This window comes from Seriola dumerili, unplaced genomic scaffold (assembly GCF_002260705.1).
Source record: "Seriola dumerili isolate Sdu_G_001 unplaced genomic scaffold, Sdu_1.0 BDQW01000044.1, whole genome shotgun sequence".
Lineage (NCBI taxonomy): Eukaryota > Metazoa > Chordata > Actinopteri > Carangiformes > Carangidae > Seriola > Seriola dumerili.
The window spans coordinates 939,014-957,974 of NW_019174299.1; the positions used below are offsets into that span (position 1 = coordinate 939,014).

At 39.6% G+C, this 18,961-nt stretch overlaps 2 protein-coding genes across 2 annotated transcripts; both read left to right on the top strand.

The window, feature by feature from the left end:
• The first annotated feature begins 255 nt into the window (after positions 1–255).
• On the top strand, positions 256–4,171 carry ccdc43 (coiled-coil domain containing 43). The gene is made up of 5 exons (XM_022739574.1): positions 256–435; positions 1,030–1,123; positions 1,885–2,020; positions 2,225–2,280; positions 3,262–4,171. The coding sequence occupies exons 1-5, from the start codon at positions 262–264 to the stop codon at positions 3,447–3,449; spliced, it is 648 nt and encodes a 215-aa protein (XP_022595295.1). The 5' UTR covers positions 256–261; the 3' UTR covers positions 3,450–4,171.
• Positions 4,172–12,312: 8,141 nt separating this feature from the next.
• fzd2 (frizzled class receptor 2) lies at positions 12,313–15,832 on the top strand. Its single transcript, XM_022739732.1, has one exon. The coding sequence runs from the start codon at positions 12,484–12,486 to the stop codon at positions 14,119–14,121; it is 1,638 nt and encodes a 545-aa protein (XP_022595453.1). The 5' UTR covers positions 12,313–12,483; the 3' UTR covers positions 14,122–15,832.
• The last annotated feature ends 3,129 nt before the right edge of the window (positions 15,833–18,961 follow it).

An 18,961-nucleotide genomic window follows, 5' to 3' on the forward strand; every position in this document is an offset into this window, starting at 1 on the left:
CGCCTCGTTGAATTGTTTGGTGTTGACACTTGACATCTACAAACACCTTGTTAACAGCGTCTATACATACGCTGTTCAATTTGTATCTTAGCTTATTATAAAAATACTGTCAACATGATTTAGTTACCTGGAGTTGGACGTTACCTCGTCGTTTACACGAAAAAATAAGAAATATTAAACACGTGCAGGCTTTTTCCACCTTTTTTCACAGGCAGTGACAAAGGACAGCCGTGTGTCGCCGAAAGACCCCAAAGGGCCAAGATGGCGGCGCCCGGGACAGACGCCGGAGAGTTTGAAAGGTGGCTAAATGATCGCCTGGACGCGTTAGAAGTGGATCGTGAGGTGTATGGGGCGTATATTTTAGGGGTCCTACAAGAAGAGGAGAGTGACGAGGAGAGAGAGGATACACTTCAAGGGATTTTATCCGCATTTCTGGTGAATATCCAAAGCGGCATGCCCCGCTCAGTCTTCGAGACTGTATGCTCATTTGTTGCTGTCTGTCTTGTCTGCCGGGCGGTACTAAGTGACATCGCTGATGTCAGCTGTCATTTATGGAGTAAGATGTCCAGATTAGACACAGCAGTGTTTCTTCAGTTAAGGTACACACACTGCAGCTAGTGATGTGAGCTCTTCTCCTCTCCTACGCCAAACCCCATTCAAAAATCTGGATTTTTTCTGTATTAGTAGTCTTGAGAAATAAAGGAACTCACTAAGCGACGTACGACTCGTTACATTTAATAAAGGTGGTTTGACGGATTCGGTTTAGAAAACATACTCCAGAATCCATGGTGCAATTTGTTAGAGAGGCATGTTTGCACGGCTGTCTTGAGTTTTGCTTAATGTATTGAAATGTTCTAAAATATTGGGTATCTAACCTTCTGTTCATTTAGAATAAGCTGAAAAACGCTACCTCCGTATCAGACAAGCGAGACATTGGGGTCACATTACCACTGTATACATCATGTACTGAGAATATTAAGTTGATTAACTGTTAGTTGTACTTAACTGTTGCTTGTCCTTTCTGTGCAGGATGAGGACACTGTGGAAGATGTTTGCAAACAGATCATCAAGCAGTGGACAGAGTGTTGCAGCCGATCAGCAGCCAGAAGAGATGCTGATGATGGTAACCATGTAACTTTGATTCATCTGCATTCTCAAACTCATTGGAAAGTTAGATTTTTTTCCCTTAAGATACCTTGTTGGTTAGAATAAAAAATTCAGCTTCTCTTAGGGAATAAGTTATCAAGGTTGGCAGCATCTTGCAGAACAGTGCATAAAGTACTCTGCGTTTATAATGCATTGATAACAACAAAAGCAATAATGCAGTCCAAACTTGCACTAAAAGCTATATAGTCATATAAGAATTTATATACTTATTTCAGAAGGAAGCAGCCTGAAATCAAGCCAGCAGGCTCATCAGCCATTTAAATCTTGACTAAACAGCAAAGACAGCTTGCTACTGAGTCAAGTCTTGAATACCAGATAAACATACAGAGGGATTAGCTCTTTGAGCTTTAAATTGTTTGCTTGGAGTTATGGAGGAGAGTGTGCGAGGACACTTTGTCTCAGAAAGAGATTAACTTTTCCTGAAAGAAAAAAAAACTAAACAAAAACAGTTTCTGAGATTACAAAAAGTTTTTGTGCTCTAAGGAAGTGTTTATGCTAAAAAGTAATTTCCACTGAGTTTGTTTTATCAGTGTTATTACTGGAAAGTGACTGTTTACTGTGGAGCCTCCAGTTTTGGATGCTTGACCTCATGGTTCCTTCTGTTAATGTACCTTCATATTGACTGAAAGAGCAGGTACTTTCATTGTGAGAGAAAGTACTTAATGTCATTGTGGTTTATATACAGTTTGACTGTGTTCTGTCATTCTTTTTCTATAGCTGAGGTCCAGGCCATCGCCAGTATGATAGAAAAACAAGCTCAGATTGTGGTGAAACAGAAGGAGGTGTCAGAGGAGTCAAAGAAAAGGAAAGAAGCCCTCCTTGCTCAATACGCCAACATAACAGATGAAGAGGAATATCCTTGATTGTGCTATTTGTAAGGACAGGGAGGCCAGTCACACTTGGTAGAGCTAAACATTCAATTACCAATGTTTCATTGACTGTGCAGCAAGAATGTTCAGTAACTATTTAAGGAAAAAAAGAAAGCAAATATTTTATGTTTTCTCATCCAGTTAATGTTCCCATCACAAACATTCAGTTAATTCCTTGACGAAAGCACTGAAGCTGAAGAAGAGGAGCCAACAAGTGGAAATATCGTCCCAGGGAATGATAAATGTATCCTTTCTGAAGCTGTTTATGATCAGAGACAGTTTAAAATCACTTGGAGTTCAGTGTTACTCGTTGCAATATGAATTGATAGTGCAATAATTGCATAAACCTGACTACACAACATACTTCCAGTCATTTACACCTCCCTGGTGGTAATACACTACTGGTCAGGAGTTTTAGAACGCCCCCATTTTTCCAGTTTTTATGGGAATTTAAGCAATTCAAGTCCAGTGGTATACTGCTCAGAGAAAAAAAGTTTAGGTCACCAAAAACTGAAAAAGTCATGTAAATTTAATAGAAAACAGGCCTTTTTCTGGGTTTTTTGAGGGAAGATATTTAGAATAATGTTAATGTTAGTTAATGCAAACAATTCCTACACATGCCTCAACTTTTGTTGATGACTTACAAACCCTCTGTCTGTACAAATGCAGCGTTGAAACAAACTGTTACTAAACGCTCTGATGCATTATTAGGACAACACTGTGGAAGGAATTAGTACTGTATACTGCTGTCAGAATGGTAAGAAAAAGACAAGTAACAAAGGATACAGCAGGATAATACCCCAAAACATTAGAAGAGAAGAACTAGACGGTGGCTTCTTGTGAAAGAGAACAGCACAGTCGCATGGAGCTGGTTTGAGATGAACTGGACAGAAGGTGAAAGTAAAGCACCCTGACACACATTAATGGGAGCTTCTGCAAGTGTTAGGACAAACTTTTTCAAGCATATTACATATTATATTTTATTATATTTTATTATATTGTTACAGAAAGAATGTTCGGCTGCTGAATTTCTCAAAAATTTAGATTATATTTATCAATATAATAGGATTCCATGATTACCTTTTTTAATTTACACTGAGAAATTACACTATGTACATTTCAGCAACAACTGGAAAAATTGAGGTGTTCTAAAGCTTTTCACCACTAGAGTATGTAGTAAAAATACATTTGCTTTTATCCAGCTGTCCTTTACTGAAAGTGTCAGCCCTGTTTAAGAACACCAACGTGGAGGAGGTGCTGAACAGACAAAAGCAAAAGCGCGACCAGGCTCGTGAAGACGCTCAGAAGAAGAAGGAAACGGACAAGATGCAGCGGGAGAAGGACAAACTCGCCAAACAAGACAGAAAAGAGAAGGAGAAGAAGAGGACACAAAAAGGTGAACGCAAAAGATAAAACCAAGGGAAAGGACACTTTGTATAGGCAAAGGTTTTGTAACCAGACAAACACAAAAAAAAAAAAAACAAGTCATTGCCTCCTTTTAGTTCAAACCTCATTGGCACCTTCAGTATGTGAATGACTTCATCAGACCCTCCTTGTTAATTACTTTCTGTGTAAAGAGCAATGTGCTGGATGTTGTGCAGATCTGGATACTGATATGGGAAGTATGTGGTCTAAGAATAAAGTTGCAGATCTTTATATGATGATGATTGCAATAGTCAAGTCTTGTCGATGACAAAAAAAAGTACTTATTTAAGTCTCTGCCAATATGATGTCGTTCCAGCAACTGTGAAACATGCTTCAGCTAAGCTTTGACAGTTACCACTGACATGAACAAAGTATTCACCTAAAACATAAATTGGATCGATTGTGGTAAAAATTGAGACACACTTAAAGAGTAACTCAATCCAGAGTTTCTGTTATTATCCTCTATGCCGATATCTTGCAAATACCTTTAATTTCTGCACAACTTCTAAGTAAAGGCAATTTTCATGTCAAATGTTTTTACTTAATTTTCATTGCTTTAGGTTTCAGTTTTACAGTCTATGCATTTTGTGTGAGATCAAGAACAAAGGACCGGTTGCTAAATTATACCTCAAATATATCATGTACCATGATTTGAATGTTTATAATGAGGTTCATCATCTTTTTAAAGTAATAAAAAACACTTTCAGCCATTTGATTTGCTTTATTTTTAATTTTTCAGTTTACATGGCAAGAAACAAGGAAAAAAACAAACATGAACATTAAAATTACAGGGAATAGAACGACCCTGTTCATAGTCACAAAGCATAGTCAGAGGAGTGTTGATACAGAATAAGTCTACAGACTAATGCCTGTGGCTTGACTTGCTTTGTAATGGATACAAGCTTTGGTCCCTAGTGGACAAACAGTTATATTTCAATGAAGAATTAAAGATATTTGATAATACTAAATGAAAATAATCTGATGGAAAGTGTGATTAATACATTTAAAACAGAACTTTTAAAGTTTCAGTATCTTTTGTTATAGTTCAAGCTTTTGACTAAATAGCAGATAAATAAAGGCTTTCTGATTATTACAGAGATGAATTATTAGAAGACAAATTAAAGTTTCAGAAACTAACTGAAACATTTCAGAAAACATTGTAAAAGTTATCACATGCATTTTAAACAACTGATATAGAGCAAGTCTTCAAAGACTAAACTTTGAAGACTTGGATAACCTGTATCCAGAGAATTTTTAACTCAGCTATGTTACATATCACTGATAAGAATCTTATTTAATACTAAATGTTTTTGAAGAATGTGATTAATATGTTTACATTTAAAACACTGAACTTTTTCTTCAGAAGTTTCAGTACCTTCACAGTTCAAACTTCACCAAATTGCATATGAATAGAACTTTTTCTGATTAAAGCATGTTAAAGTTACATAAGACAACCTGAAAATGCTGAAATGAATTGGAACATTTCAGAAAAGATTTTAATATTTAGCATGTTAATTTTAAACTACTGCCCTTATGATTCAATTATTGCTTGGGAATACCCAGAACTGAGGTTCCATTACATTTCAATAAATAAGTTAAACAATGAAGAATTCACTGAAATCCTCCACATAAATAGTGTCTTTAAATACAACGGTGATGGAGCAAGATTCACATGAATTTGGAACTGACACTAATTAAATGATAAATGAAGTTAACATGCAGCAGCATAAATGACGATGACATGCAATTCCTACTTGACCAAAGTTAGCAACCTGAAGGTTCTTGGTGCCAAAAAGCACAGCCATCATCAAACTTCAAATCTCATTCATCTCATATTTTGAGGTGATTGATGTGTTGCAGGTAAAATGTCACTATAGACTGTCAGGTGAGTAATACTATAAAAACATTTGTTTTTATTTCATCCTGTTGTCTATGGGAAACTTGGGAAATTGGGAATTCTGATGTGGATTTAATTGAATCAAGGCCTTTAACTCATGTTTGTTGCCTGTTAAATCATAACTTAAAAGAGTATCCCTCAATTGGAGAGGAGTACCCCTCTCTATGTGTGGCCTCCTTGTCAACGTAGTGATCCTGCCTTTTGACAGGTTTTGGCAGTGTCATCTGGAGAGCACACCACATGGCTGTGCAGAGCTTCCTCGTGGTAGCAGCTAGGTCCTTCAGTGCGACGACCAGTAGCAGGATGTCTATGAAACCGGAGCAAATTAGGACTGGCTGCATATCAGAGAGATGAATGTATGTGTAACAATGCAATATGAGTTACCTCTGTCCTCTGTGAAATGAGCTCTCTGCTGCTGGTGTTTGGACATGTTGGCTATCTCCTCCTTGCGTCTCGCCTGGGTGATGCGAATAGCCATATGATGCCTGTTTAGTGCTGTGTGGATGTTGATATGGAGAGGAATGTTGCACAGACACTCCATCCTATCCAGAAGGCTTGCCACCTACAGCACACCAACATAATCAAATATTACATGACTGATGAATATCAGCAGATTCACTGATATTCAAAAACAAAGGCGATTAACGTTATCACATTTAAAATAATAAATCTTTGGATAAAATATTTTGCCTTTTAACTCAAGTCACAAAATGTACAGCCAAAAACTCAAATACAAAACTGGACAACAATTGTTAATATATCACCAAAACATTCCAAAAGATCATTTTCTCTAAACAAGGTCCAAACTAAGGAAAACTAAAGCAAGTTTCATAGGGTTGCATGGTAAGAGGGACAGCGTTTCCCTGTGGTTCTCTCGATAAAAATTTAAGTGTACCAAATGAAGCTGCACACCTTCAGAACATAAGAGTTGCTGTGACAAAACTCACCTGCAGATGTCAGTATGGAAGCAATGTATTAAGGGGTCTCACCTTTGCCTGCTCTCTGTTCTGTTTAACAATGAGGTGGTCAATTCTCGTGGGGTTTGGTGGAGTTTTGGGTAGAGTAGTGTTGGTCACTGCTGCAGTCCGTTTCCCATGAAATGTCTTGGTGAGGATCGCCTCTGTCTAAATTAGAAAACAAGTGAGAACATGACAACCTAACACTGCAGTGCTGATTTGAACATAAATGTGGCAAAAGTTATATATTTTTAGTGAAACTGTATAGTGCACACTGACATACACTAAAAATAAAAGACTTTAATGTGATCTGATGTTTGACTAAATTGGGTTGGCTAAATTGCTCCATGTTAAGAACGTAATGTTTTGATAAAAATTGACTAAATAAAACAAACTCGGCTGTGATACCAATCTTCAAAAACACCCCTGGACATTTTCTAACTAGACACAAAATCATGTTTTGAAAGCATACCCTCTTTCTCTCCTTCTCCAAACACCTCCACTGCTCGTAACACTCGTCAAGGTAGAAGTAAAGCTGGATCATGGGTCCTCCTTGATTCATCACCATTGAAGTTATCATAGCTGAGGCCATGCCATGATAAGTGCTCTCTCCTCCGCGGGTCATCATGTCACTGACATAGGACTTGAAAGCTGCAGACTCACTGCCTGACATATCACACACATCCATGCCAGGAGCAACACTTCCATAGGGGAGCATGGATCTGGAGCTGAAGTAAGAGTTGATGGGAATGCTGGGACGCCCTCTAAAGTCACTTACAGGATATGTGAGAGGCATGCCTTGCTGTGTATTCCCTGCACTGATGATGCTGATTTCTCCATCAAATCTCTGAGACTGCATGCCTCCCTGAAGGTCATAGTATGGGTTATGTGAGAAAACCTGTTTCTTATCTCCATCTCTCATGCGAGTGTTGGTTAGGGGTCTGGTAGAGAAACCTTCTCCCAGAATGCCAGACATTTGCACCATCTTCTTTTCTTTCTGCATCTGTGGCTTGTTCTGCATCTGACCCTGCTGGCTGTGATGCTTTGAATACTGGTTCATGCTCATGTTAATGTTCTCTCTTTGCATGCTCATCTTGTTTTGGTATTGGTTTGGGAGTTTCACAGATGCAGAGAATGTCTCTGGTTGTTGGAAGTACTCTGTGTTTTGAGAGCTGAAACCAGGTAGATCTTGAAGGGCATCATGTTTAAATGTTTTTTTCCTGACTCCTCCATTTCTTTCTCTCTGCACTAACCCATATTCTCCCAACAGCTGTTTTTGTGTCTGTATTGCAGGGGTACTTTGTGTTGACACTGCAGGACTGGTGATTTTCCATTGTTCAACCATGCCGTCTTCATGGAGCATGCCAAATGTCTGCTTGTGCATGTTTGGAAAGTCTCTACGACAAAGGCTATCATGCTCACCAGCCATGAACGACTGAAAACTGCTGACCAGTTGGTTAATGTCTTGTGGCACATACTGCTCATTACTAATGGACTTGGCACTGCTCTGGATGTAGTGGTCTTCATAGTAAGGATCAAAGCACGGGTTGTTCATTTCGTTTTGAGGTCTTAAAACATCACTGAGGTCAGGGAAATTATTCACAGGCCGATTAGATCCTCTGTCTTTATCAGCTGACGTGTTGTCATATTTGCTTTGTTGTATCTGTGTATGTGGGTATGCATTTACTGTGTTCTGTGTATGTGGGTATGCGTTTACTGTGTTCTGTGTGTGTGGGTATGCGTTTACTGTGTTGTGCATTGGTAGGCCTGGTGGCAGTTTCTGAGGACGGAGGGTGTAGCTGTCCTTGTCTCCATTAGACAAATTTAAAAGCCATTGTTGATTGGTAGCAAGGCAATTGGACTGTTGACAAAACTCTTCAACATCTTTGTCCATTGACTGTCCCTGTGCTTTGTTGAAAGCCTCACGGGATACATAGTTTGGAGAAAAGGTAGGGTTATGTTGTGTTTTAGCCTCTGATTGAAAATACTGTAGCAGTTCCTCTCTCAATGTCTTAGGAGACCAGACAGGATTACATGTAGGTAGGCCCCTAAAAGAAGAATTCAGGATTTCTTTTAATGTTTGTGTTTATATTACTGATACAACATAAATGAAATAAATCAATTTTTGAAAAATGAAGATAAAAACTACAATTATCATATATTTAATATCACATATTTCTAACTCTGCCATGCCATAAATTATTTAATATATACTCTAAATTATATACCTTACCCTAGAGGGTGAAAATTTTAAACCTTGACATACCCTTCACTGTAGTAGCTGCCCTGTGAATCTGCTTCATCCAAAATACTTGACACTAGACCCTGCAGATCAGTCTCTACATCATAATCAGTATTATCAGTAGGATTCCTTCAAGAAAAGAAAACATGTCAGAATTACACTATGATTTTCCCTTTTTCTTTGAAAACATTAATTTAACAGTATGACTGACAACTTTATTTGTTTTTCTTCCATAATAACACTAGCACACAGTATATTAAACTATCTCTCAATAACAGAATAAAATCCAAAACATACTGGACAGAACAGGAGTGTGATTCCCCAACAGTATTGAAGTACATTTAGTATAGTGCACAAGTGAATACCACACACTTATCCTGAATATATATATTAAATTGAATACCTGCTTTTAATGCTGCTCTGGACACAATTGATAAGTTCATAGGGATCATCATGAGCATTGTGAGACCAAGGCATGTAGGATACTGTGTCCTGTTCCTGCAGTGAGACACTAGGGATGGAAAAGAAGGGCAATGTCGCGTTTCCGTTGTTTCCACCAGCTACATTTACACTGGCCTGAAAGAGAGAATCAAAAGTTCAAATCAAACTGAAGCTCATCTGACAAAAAATTGCTACTGTTTTTCTTCCCATCAAGGCAAATTGATGCTAATTACAAAACTTGTTGAAACTGTTGTAGCTGCCACAGAGACTTCAAACTATTTAAGAATACTGCTGAGACAGAATGTAAAAAGACAAATGAGAAAATTAAAGATTAGTGATTAGTTAGTTCATTAATTGATTAGTCAGTTGGTAGATAATAAATCAGCAACTATTTTGATAATGACAATCAATTCAAATATAAGGACTTACAGCTTTTTACTGTTCAATTTCATTTTAAATAGGGTGAGAAATTGGGTTATAAAACAAGCAACTTTGTAAGACATCACCATGGGAGTTACAAAAAAAAGTGATTTTCATTCATTTTACATACCATATCATGGCAGGTTAATCAATAATGAAATAATTGTTTCTTCCAGCTTCAGACGAAATAATAATAAAGAATCCTTAACTACATTTCTGCTATGACTTGGGATAAAAATATGTCAAAAAAGGTCATACAGCACAGTAAACACAGGGCTAACCTAAATGATAGATGAATCAATCGTTTTTCACCATTAATTGAGGGTTTCTGAAGTGTTCAAAAATGTTTATGTACACAGAATGCAATTGAATTCCTCTACTGTCAAACTGGTCAAAGAATGCCAAAAAAGAAGGGACTATAAGTCCTAAAATTATTTATTATATAAACAAAAGTTTATTTACATTCATATCTCATTTTTTGTCAGTCCTTCCCCGTATTTTCCCAGTATCTAACAAATATTTCTAGTCTATTTCTAATTTTGAATAACTTTAAGAACACCAAGATGTAGCTGTAGTGACAGTTTGCTATAGGTCTGATTGTACTAACACTCAATCTCACGTGTAGTTTATAAATCTATAATGGCTCCTGACTGCCAGCAATTACATACACAAAAATGTAAAACTAGTGTTAATGTTTATGACCGACAAAAACTACTATAGACCTCTGCAAATGAAATTCAAGGCGTTTAAGGCCTTTTTTGCTGGAACTGAATTCAATGATCTTTATGACTTTTCAGGACCTGAAAATACCCTACAATTGCCTTACCATAATCTACTAACGCAGGTAATTGCCACAAATATGTCATGTCCTGTAAAAAAAAATATATAAAAGTTACGACCCAAAAATATAGCTTACCTGACGCTGGTATGTCGGAAAGAGTGAATTTGCGAATGTGTTCTGATGCCCCTCAAATGCCATTCTGAACTCCCTTGAACTTGAACTGATTCTTTACTCCATTTCTGGCCTTGCAACAAAAAAAAGTACTCGTTGTTAATAGTTGATATAATCTTATATAACAAATATGACCGAGGTATGGAATCGTAGAAGTTATTAGCTGACTGCTTTTTCAAAGAAAGCGAATCAACTAGCTCGCCAATTTAGCCGTTAGTGGATTAAGCTAGCAAGTTGTCTACGCTAACTTGGCTAATTACGGGTTAACTTTAGCTTCTGTTAAAACTCATTCCCTGCCAGTCAAATTTGGCTAACTCCGCAAACAACGCAAGTTATCTGAATCAAATTTACCCGTTAAAAACGAGACTAGCCTACCTGCTTTTAGTAAAGTAACGGTAACTTATGGAGTTCAACAGTTTTCTTGTCAATCAGTACATTATCCTCAAGTGCTCTTATGCCCCCCTCCCCCCTTACTCGATCCCAGACACGTCTCATACACCCCTCGCGACCTGATCGCACATTGGCTGAGCCTGAGGATTCTGATTTTTGGTCCAATTAACGTTAAGCAGATGATTCAGCGCATAGCAACACCTGGTGTCACAGGCCATGGTGTGGCAGCATTATGGTACAGATAGTGCTGGAGTTTATCCATTTTAGTATAGATAAAATAAATTCATATATACATTAAATACCATATTAACCATAACAAAACGTATTATCATTATTATTATTATTATTATTATTATTATTATTATTATTATTATTATTATCATCATTATTATTATTATTATTATTATTATTATTATTATTATTATTAATCAACATACATCCTCTGGCAATACACATAAATCCTGTTTTTGCCAAGTGACTGTTGTCCGGAGACCAAACTTTTTGATAGATAGATTCCCATAGATTATTATTGATCCCTTCATGAATTGTTAAAAACATATCTAACTGAAGACTTGATCGCTTAGAGGGGTCTTTCTAATAAATTTAATTACTGGCAAAGTGTCATGCTGGAGGAGGATTTTATTATTATTACTATTATTATTATTATTATTATTATTATCATCATCATCATCATACTTTACTTTTTATTTTGTCATGTCATTTTTATTCACAAAATTGACTTTCCACGGCAGTGTAAAATGATTGCATTATTTGCAGGATATTTATATTTGTTTGTTTATTTATTCAATTCAGTTTAATTGAAGCAGATTCAGTTCAAAACAAAGGGATTCCAGTTCAATTGAATCCAGTTAATCTAGAGTTATGCGTACATTTTCTTGAATTACTTAGTATCTATTATCAGACATGTTTACATAGAGACTGATTCATTGACATAAAAGTCATAAGACATAAAAGTACATTAGTTGGCAATGGCATAGTCTGCCTCCTTCCATGGCCATATTAGTTCAAACAGAGAACTTGAAAGTCTGGTTGGGCCACGCAATCCAGCTGTGGAGTCAAGTTTTACTATTTACGACTATTAGCAAAAATACTACCAGTAAACAATCGACTTTACCTTCAAAATAAAAGCATACATTTAGTCATAGTGCTGGTGTATAAAAAACATCATGAGCATTAGTATTGTTGTCGTTATTATTAATAGTATTTTATTATTATTATTATTATTATTATTATTATTATTGTTATTAACTGTCAAATTTAATTTCTTATAATATTTTTAAGTTAACATAAGTTTTTATTTTGGTAGCCTTCAAAAACCCTTTGCCTGTTGGTCAGACATTCGATGAAAACATTAATATAAAGTATTTCATGTATCGAATATTTAGTGCTATGCTCGTACCTTGGCATAACAATCTACAAAGAACTCATATTCAGCTGTTAGGATTTTATATTGAAAGTCATTACCGGATGTCGAATTCCTTACTATGGTTGCCTTGACCGTGGTGAGGGACGGAGTTGTGGAAAAGAAAAAAGTCAGCCAGCAGCGTTCAAAGCAGAGACCAAGCAGAAAGATCAAGACCATCAGACTTTTCCCCTGTAGGAAGTTACTCCTGCTAAAGAACTACTCGCAGAACTGATGGTATACACTAAACAAATTTACAGCAAGTTAATCGGGATAAAGTCCGTGTCTTAAAATTGGGAAGATGACTTTTTGCAAGACCTGGTGTGTTGCACTCCTGCTGCCTCTGCTGATATCAGCCCAGTATCAGGGGGACAACGGAATAGTCGTTCCGGACCATGGATTTTGTCAGCCGATTACAATACCTTTGTGCACGGACATAGCCTACAACCAAACCATCATGCCCAATTTAGTCGGTCATTACAATCAGGAGGACGCGGGGCTCGAGGTGCACCAGTTTTACCCCCTTGTAAAGGTACAGTGCTCGCCGGAGTTGAAATTCTTCCTTTGCTCCATGTATGCGCCTGTATGCACAGTTTTGGAGAAGGCCATTCCTCCTTGTAGGTCAATCTGCGAGAGAGCCAAGCAGGGCTGCGAGGCTCTCATGAACAAGTTTGGCTTTCAGTGGCCTGACCGGCTGCGCTGTGAGAACTTCCCCGTGCTGGGAGACGGGCAAATCTGTGTGGGCCAAAACGATTCCTCCGCCGCCACCGTCCCACCCATCATGCCTGTGCCGGGGACCCAGGACATCTCAGTGGTCCCCCCGTATGAGAGGCCTTTCCGATGCCCATCTGTTCTCAAAGTGCCCCCATATTTGAATTATAAGTTTTTAGAAGAGAAGGATTGTGCAGCTCCCTGTGAGCCATCAAGAAGCGGTGGGTACATGTTTTTCAGTGACAAAGAGATTCATTTCTCCCGCATATGGATCCTGATCTGGTCTGTGCTTTGTTGTGCATCCACCTTATTCACAGTAACCACCTATTTAGTTGATATGCAGCGCTTCAGATACCCTGAGCGACCTATCATCTTCCTGTCTGGTTGCTACACTATGGTCTCCATAGCCTACATAGCTGGCTACTTCCTAGGGGACAAGGTAGTGTGCAATGACAGCTTTAGCCCTGATGGCTATAAAACCATCGTCCAAGGCACCAAAAAGGAAGGCTGCACCATCCTCTTCATGATGCTCTATTTCTTCAGCATGGCCAGTTCCATCTGGTGGGTCATCCTGTCCCTCACCTGGTTCCTGGCAGCAGGTATGAAGTGGGGTCACGAGGCTATTGAGGCCAACTCTCAGTATTTTCACCTGGCAGCCTGGGCAGTTCCAGCCGTCAAGACCATCAGCATCCTGGCCATCGGGCAGATTGAAGGTGATGTGCTCAGCGGCGTATGCTTCGTCAGCCTCAGCAACCTGGACCCTCTGCGGGGCTTCGTGTTGGCCCCTCTCTTCATTTATCTCTTCATCGGGACCTCTTTCTTGCTGGCTGGCTTTGTGTCACTGTTCAGAATCCGCACCATCATGAAACACGACGGCACCAAGACAGAGAAGCTGGAGCGGCTCATGGTGCGGATCGGGGTGTTCAGCGTGCTCTACACCGTCCCGGCAACCATTGTTATTGCCTGCTTCTTCTATGAGCAGGCCTTCCGCCCCCACTGGGAGCGCAGCTGGGTCAACCATAACTGCAGGGGCCTGGCCATCCCTTGCCCTCTGCAGACCGGGCCCCGCATGACCCCAGACTTCACTGTCTACATGATCAAATACCTGATGACACTGATAGTAGGCATCACCTCCGGTTTCTGGATCTGGTCTGGGAAGACTCTGCACTCCTGGCATAAGTTCTACACAAGGCTGACAAATGGCAAACATGGAGAGACCACTGTGTAGATTAAAGGGACTATATCTATATGTTGCTGGGACTAACTTGTGTGTTATTACCTGTTTCTCATATGATAGGTAAGTAGCACACTGAGTAGCCATTAGTTCTTACAGCATTTGTATTCTCAGCTTAATAGCCACACATGCATGCCAAACTGAGGGTTCGGGTTTGACAAAAGGACAAGCTGGATAAACAAGGACTGAACCTCACTGTCTGAACAAATAACAAGCATGGCTATGGATGCCATGTGCTGAAATACTCACCTCCCCCCTCTCTGGCTCTTTTCTTAAAGCCACCATAAACGCAAGGGGAGTGATGATCCACCACGGAGAGCGGGGAAATGAGCTGTGGAAGAATGACTGTTTATTCTCATCCCTGAGCATTTCATGTGATTTAATGAAACTGTAAATAGTATTTGTAAAAACACGAAATTATATATTTGTATTTAAAGAAAGTAAATACTTTTCCTGATCTGCCAGTGTACCTGCTTTACTTTTGCACTGTAAAAATGCCACATAGTGTAGATGTAGACATGCTCCTTTTTCTTTATTAATCGCTGGTTAGAAATCATGTTTTTTTTTTGTTTTTTTTATGGATTAAAAGAATGTCTACATTTCAGTCTGTTGGATGATATCCAAAAAGCTCTTTGGTTTAGCCCATTGTATTTTCACTCCTCTTTAACCAAAAACATGTGCTGGGTCTCAGATATCATCAAATAACTATATCAAATGCTTCATTTTGAATTCCTAGTTAAAAAGGAAAAACAGCATTTAATGTTTTTCTTTCATTTTTTTTTTTTTTTGCCCTTCCATATGTTCAGTATTCTTCAATGATTAAATACCATCTTGATAACGAGTTATTTTCTTTGATAAAAGTACAGCCATGTTGTTTTCTCAAGGAGCTGAGGGTTGTGTCACACCTGAACATCTGTTGCCTCAGACTGGCAGGCGACAGTAAAAGAGATTATTGGAATTCTTAATGGAAATTAGCTCCTTACACAAGACAGTGGTCCTCTGGGAAATGCAAGGAACGAGTTTATAGTGAGATCTTTGACTGAACTTATCACCCACCCTATCAGTATATTCTGAAATATTTGGCATCAACGTGTTTTGTGTCTGAGAAACAGGTGCCAACCTGTAAGAATGTGGTGGAGGACTTCCTCACACGTGTACACGAACATCGCCTTCAAGTGCTAAACAAAACAGGAGACCTTTTTCTGCCTGTTGTTAGAGGGGGCTCAGTTAAGTCAACAAGGAATCATCTGGCAAGAGAGAAGTCTGTGCTGTTGCATAGGTGTGAAAATGTTCCTGCCTGCCCGTTTGGTGAAGGGAAAACAAGGGTGTTCAGATTTGCTGTAGTGTTACTTCTCTGGAGCCACTCTGCTCTGTGCCAAGCTGGAATCCCCCAAGCCATCCACGGCTGAAACTGAACCTTGTCTGCGGTGATGTCATGAAGTAGATGGGTGTGTTGGAGAAAGTTGATCCTCTTGCCTCAGAGCAGAGGCTCTGGGCATTTGAGAATTGCACGCACATACAGTATTGTGTGTGTATTCATATTGTTACTGCAAAAGTTTAGAGGGGCAAATAAGGTTGCACATAATCCATATATTAGACTGTTCCTCTATAAACTACAGTATAATTAGTGACATGAGCTTATAATGACATGAGCTTTAGCAGAGCAATGGACCTCTCATAAATGTCTTGACCTGTTGGACAAGTTGATGTTTGTCTTTCCTGTATCCTTATCTGGGGTTAAATAAAGATGGCTTGTAATAACAGACAAGTAAGACTGATTAAAGGAAGGAGCAAATACTCTGAGGGCGGAAAAACCATAAATCTACCTGTGCTTCTTCTATTCTGCCATCTTACACCCCCTCTGCCCTCACCCTCCCTCCCTCTCTGCGCTCAGATGAATGGGGGGAATGCGAGTGAGTCAGTGGAGCGGTGCTGGGCCTTTGCTTAGTGACAGACAGTCTCCTGTGTGCTGCTCACTTCAAAGCGCTGCTGAAACCTGACTAGCTCCTTGTAAACAGTGCCGTCTGGCCCGAAGGCCCACTTCCTGCGCTTAACTCAACTTAATGGCTGGCTTGTTTGGCTTTGCACTGAAGCAGAGAAACGAATGAAGAGTGAGAGAATGAAGAGAAGCGGCATGTGGGTGGGGTGCTGGTGGTAAAGAGAGTGAGATTGTTTTAGGGTTTTTTTTTTTTGGGGGGTGGAGGGGTTTGGAGAGCATGATGGAAAATTCAGTGTTATTTGGTTGCCTTTGTCTTTCTCCAGGGGAAAACAACAAAGAAAAGAAGAAAAGGAGGATCCAAATGAGGAGAGACGTGACTGTGATTTTGTGAATATTTGAAGTAAAACTTTGGATCTCAAACCGTCAGAACTAAATGGAGTCAGATGCTCCGCATTTAAGTCATGCCAGGAAAAAAAAAGAAGAAAAAAAAAAGCTTTTCACAAAGTAATTTTCTCTGAGTAAATCTTGATGTACATGTTGCATGACCCATCTGGGGAATTTTTACACAGACTTTACCTGCCATGCAGATTTGGAAACGTAAGACATGCAGGTTTATGATTAAACAAACCTACTGTACAGAACTGTTAGAGGTGGTATCTATCTAGACTAGATTCCTTTCCTCTTTACTGCTGGTGCCCAGTTTTTCAGTGGCAGCCGTCTTCCATGTTGTTGATCTCAGATCTTTAATCTTGCATGCAGCCGTTTCCTGCTTGCTCGAGGGCAAGAAGGGACAAGCCGAGGATCGGGGGTAAGACAGGAAGAATGCTCTCTGAGCTGATATTATGATGTTGCTCTTATTGGAAGAAGGCCTTGGCATGTCAGAAAAGGATCACGTTGTTCGTCAGAAGCAGCAGTGTTCTCCGTGTTACTGTGGAGCCATTGTTCAAGTTTGTGCCAATGTAGCATGAACTATTTCTTTTTCTTTTACTGTATAAGAATTAGACAGTATCAGGCCTATGAAGGGCTTTAATGGACAATGGGGGAGAGAAAAGAAAAAAAAAACTACTCAGACATGTAGTAAGCCTGTTTCTAATCAAATCTTGGCACAAACTCAAGAAGAACTCATGCTCTGAAGGCTAACGCTGGATTAGTTGCAGTCATACATTATCCTTAACCATAGGAGAGCTGCTGAGACTTTCCAGAGCACACACTACATCTATCTGTCTTGCTCTGCCTTGAAAAAGTCTACAGGAAGTGCAATATGTTCTCTCTCCTCCTATCATCGCTTTCAGAGGTGGCCGCTGTGAGTGGGATGGAGCGTAACAAGTTGGCAGGAGACTGAAGGTTTAAATGTACATTTCAGTTTCTGACTTTGATTCAGGGCCTACAGCCATAAATACTGGGCCTGACAGTCACCATCAGGAGGTGTCCTGCTTTTTTCCATTTATCTTGTGTCCACTAAAATCTCTTTCTTTTTTTTTTTTTTTTCTAATGCTGCCCTACTCTTATTGAATTCAGAGGCGTATTTTTCACTGAAAAATATACGATAAATGCCTGAAAACATTTGACTGGTTAACATGGTGCATATTCATTTATGGTACATAAAGGTACTTTTTCTCAGAGACTATGGTTGTTTTTTGCTGCTAATGATTTTATTTGTTTTAATATTACTATGATGATTTGTCCTCCTGGTCTCTTTTAGGCTGGCGTTATGCCTTACAAGTATATCACTAAACCATGAACTCTCACATCACATTGCCTGAATAGCAGTGGCAAATATAGCAGAAACTGTGGAAAGGGGTTTAGCCCACCAAGCTTCCTAACTTTATATTCTTGGTGGCTCATTTTCATGCCTCATGCAACCCCATTTGTCTGGGATTTTATTGCTCATAAGTGCACTGACCACTCAGGGGTGGCTTTGACAAGAAAACAAACACAACAGTTGGGAAGAGACTGACCCCGTCAGGTTTTTCCTGACCCCCCCCCCCCCAGGTCCTTCAGGGCAAGGGTGTATACGGTATCTGGGTAGAAAGTGAGGGAGTGCCTCACAGCCTCTCCAGCTGCTGAGCAGAGAGGTGCCGACAGCTGCGTGACAGATATTTTGGGAGCCTGCAGCACGCCTGGGATAATAATGGGCTTGACTGGGAGGAGTGTGTGTGGAGGGGAGGGAATGGTTAATGTGCATCCAGACACCACAGTGTATACACAACTGTGCCACTCTCGTAAACGTTCGGGGGTGATGGTGCAAGTAGCAAATGATAACACAAGCAGGGATGAGGTGTCTGGGGTTTTAACCTACTGTGTTGTGTCATTGTTCAGTTGCAGTCACGGTTTATTGAGTTGCAGATTTTGAGCTGAAACTGAACCTGATGGACCTGCAATCTGATCAGTTGTTCTGAAATAGTCATTTTGAGTTGTTGGATACTATTTTGACTTGTGAGGGAAGTCTTTTCTGATCCAAACAGTCCGTAGGTGGAAGTCAGAGATTATAACAATGGGGCCACCGGGAGTTTTGTTCCAATGCAGCAGGAGCTAAAAAGTGAGTCTAGAAAGCCACACCACTCGACAGCTGTAGAAGTAATCAAGGAGTTTTTAATTGATAAGTCCATCAATCTCCTTCAGATACACTATAAGGCAGTAGAATCATTCTTATTGGCCTATTAATACAATATTGCAGTACTCTGATCTCCAGATAAACTAGGTGTATTAAACAGAATGAGGTAGTACTGCTCTAATCCAGTCTGTTGCTCTCCCGTGGGCCCCAGTGAGGCCTCAGGCTTGGATGATGACTTATTGAGCAGGCTCCTCTCTGGCGAGGGCCGACCCCCCTGTTTTAATGGAGGCCCTCTTAACAGCTCTTTTTGAGGAATTTACAGCCCCGGCCCCGTCCCACTC

Coding starts and splice junctions, on each gene's coding strand:
- ccdc43 (XM_022739574.1), top strand. CDS start 262: ATGGCGGCGCCCGGGACAGACGCCGGAGAGTTTGAAAGGTGGCTAAAT. Junction 436..1,029: donor GGATTTTATCCGCATTTCTG/GTGAATATCCAA, acceptor CTTTCTGTGCAG/GATGAGGACACTGTGGAAGA. Junction 1,124..1,884: donor CAGAAGAGATGCTGATGATG/GTAACCATGTAA, acceptor CTTTTTCTATAG/CTGAGGTCCAGGCCATCGCC.
- fzd2 (XM_022739732.1), top strand. CDS start 12,484: ATGACTTTTTGCAAGACCTGGTGTGTTGCACTCCTGCTGCCTCTGCTG.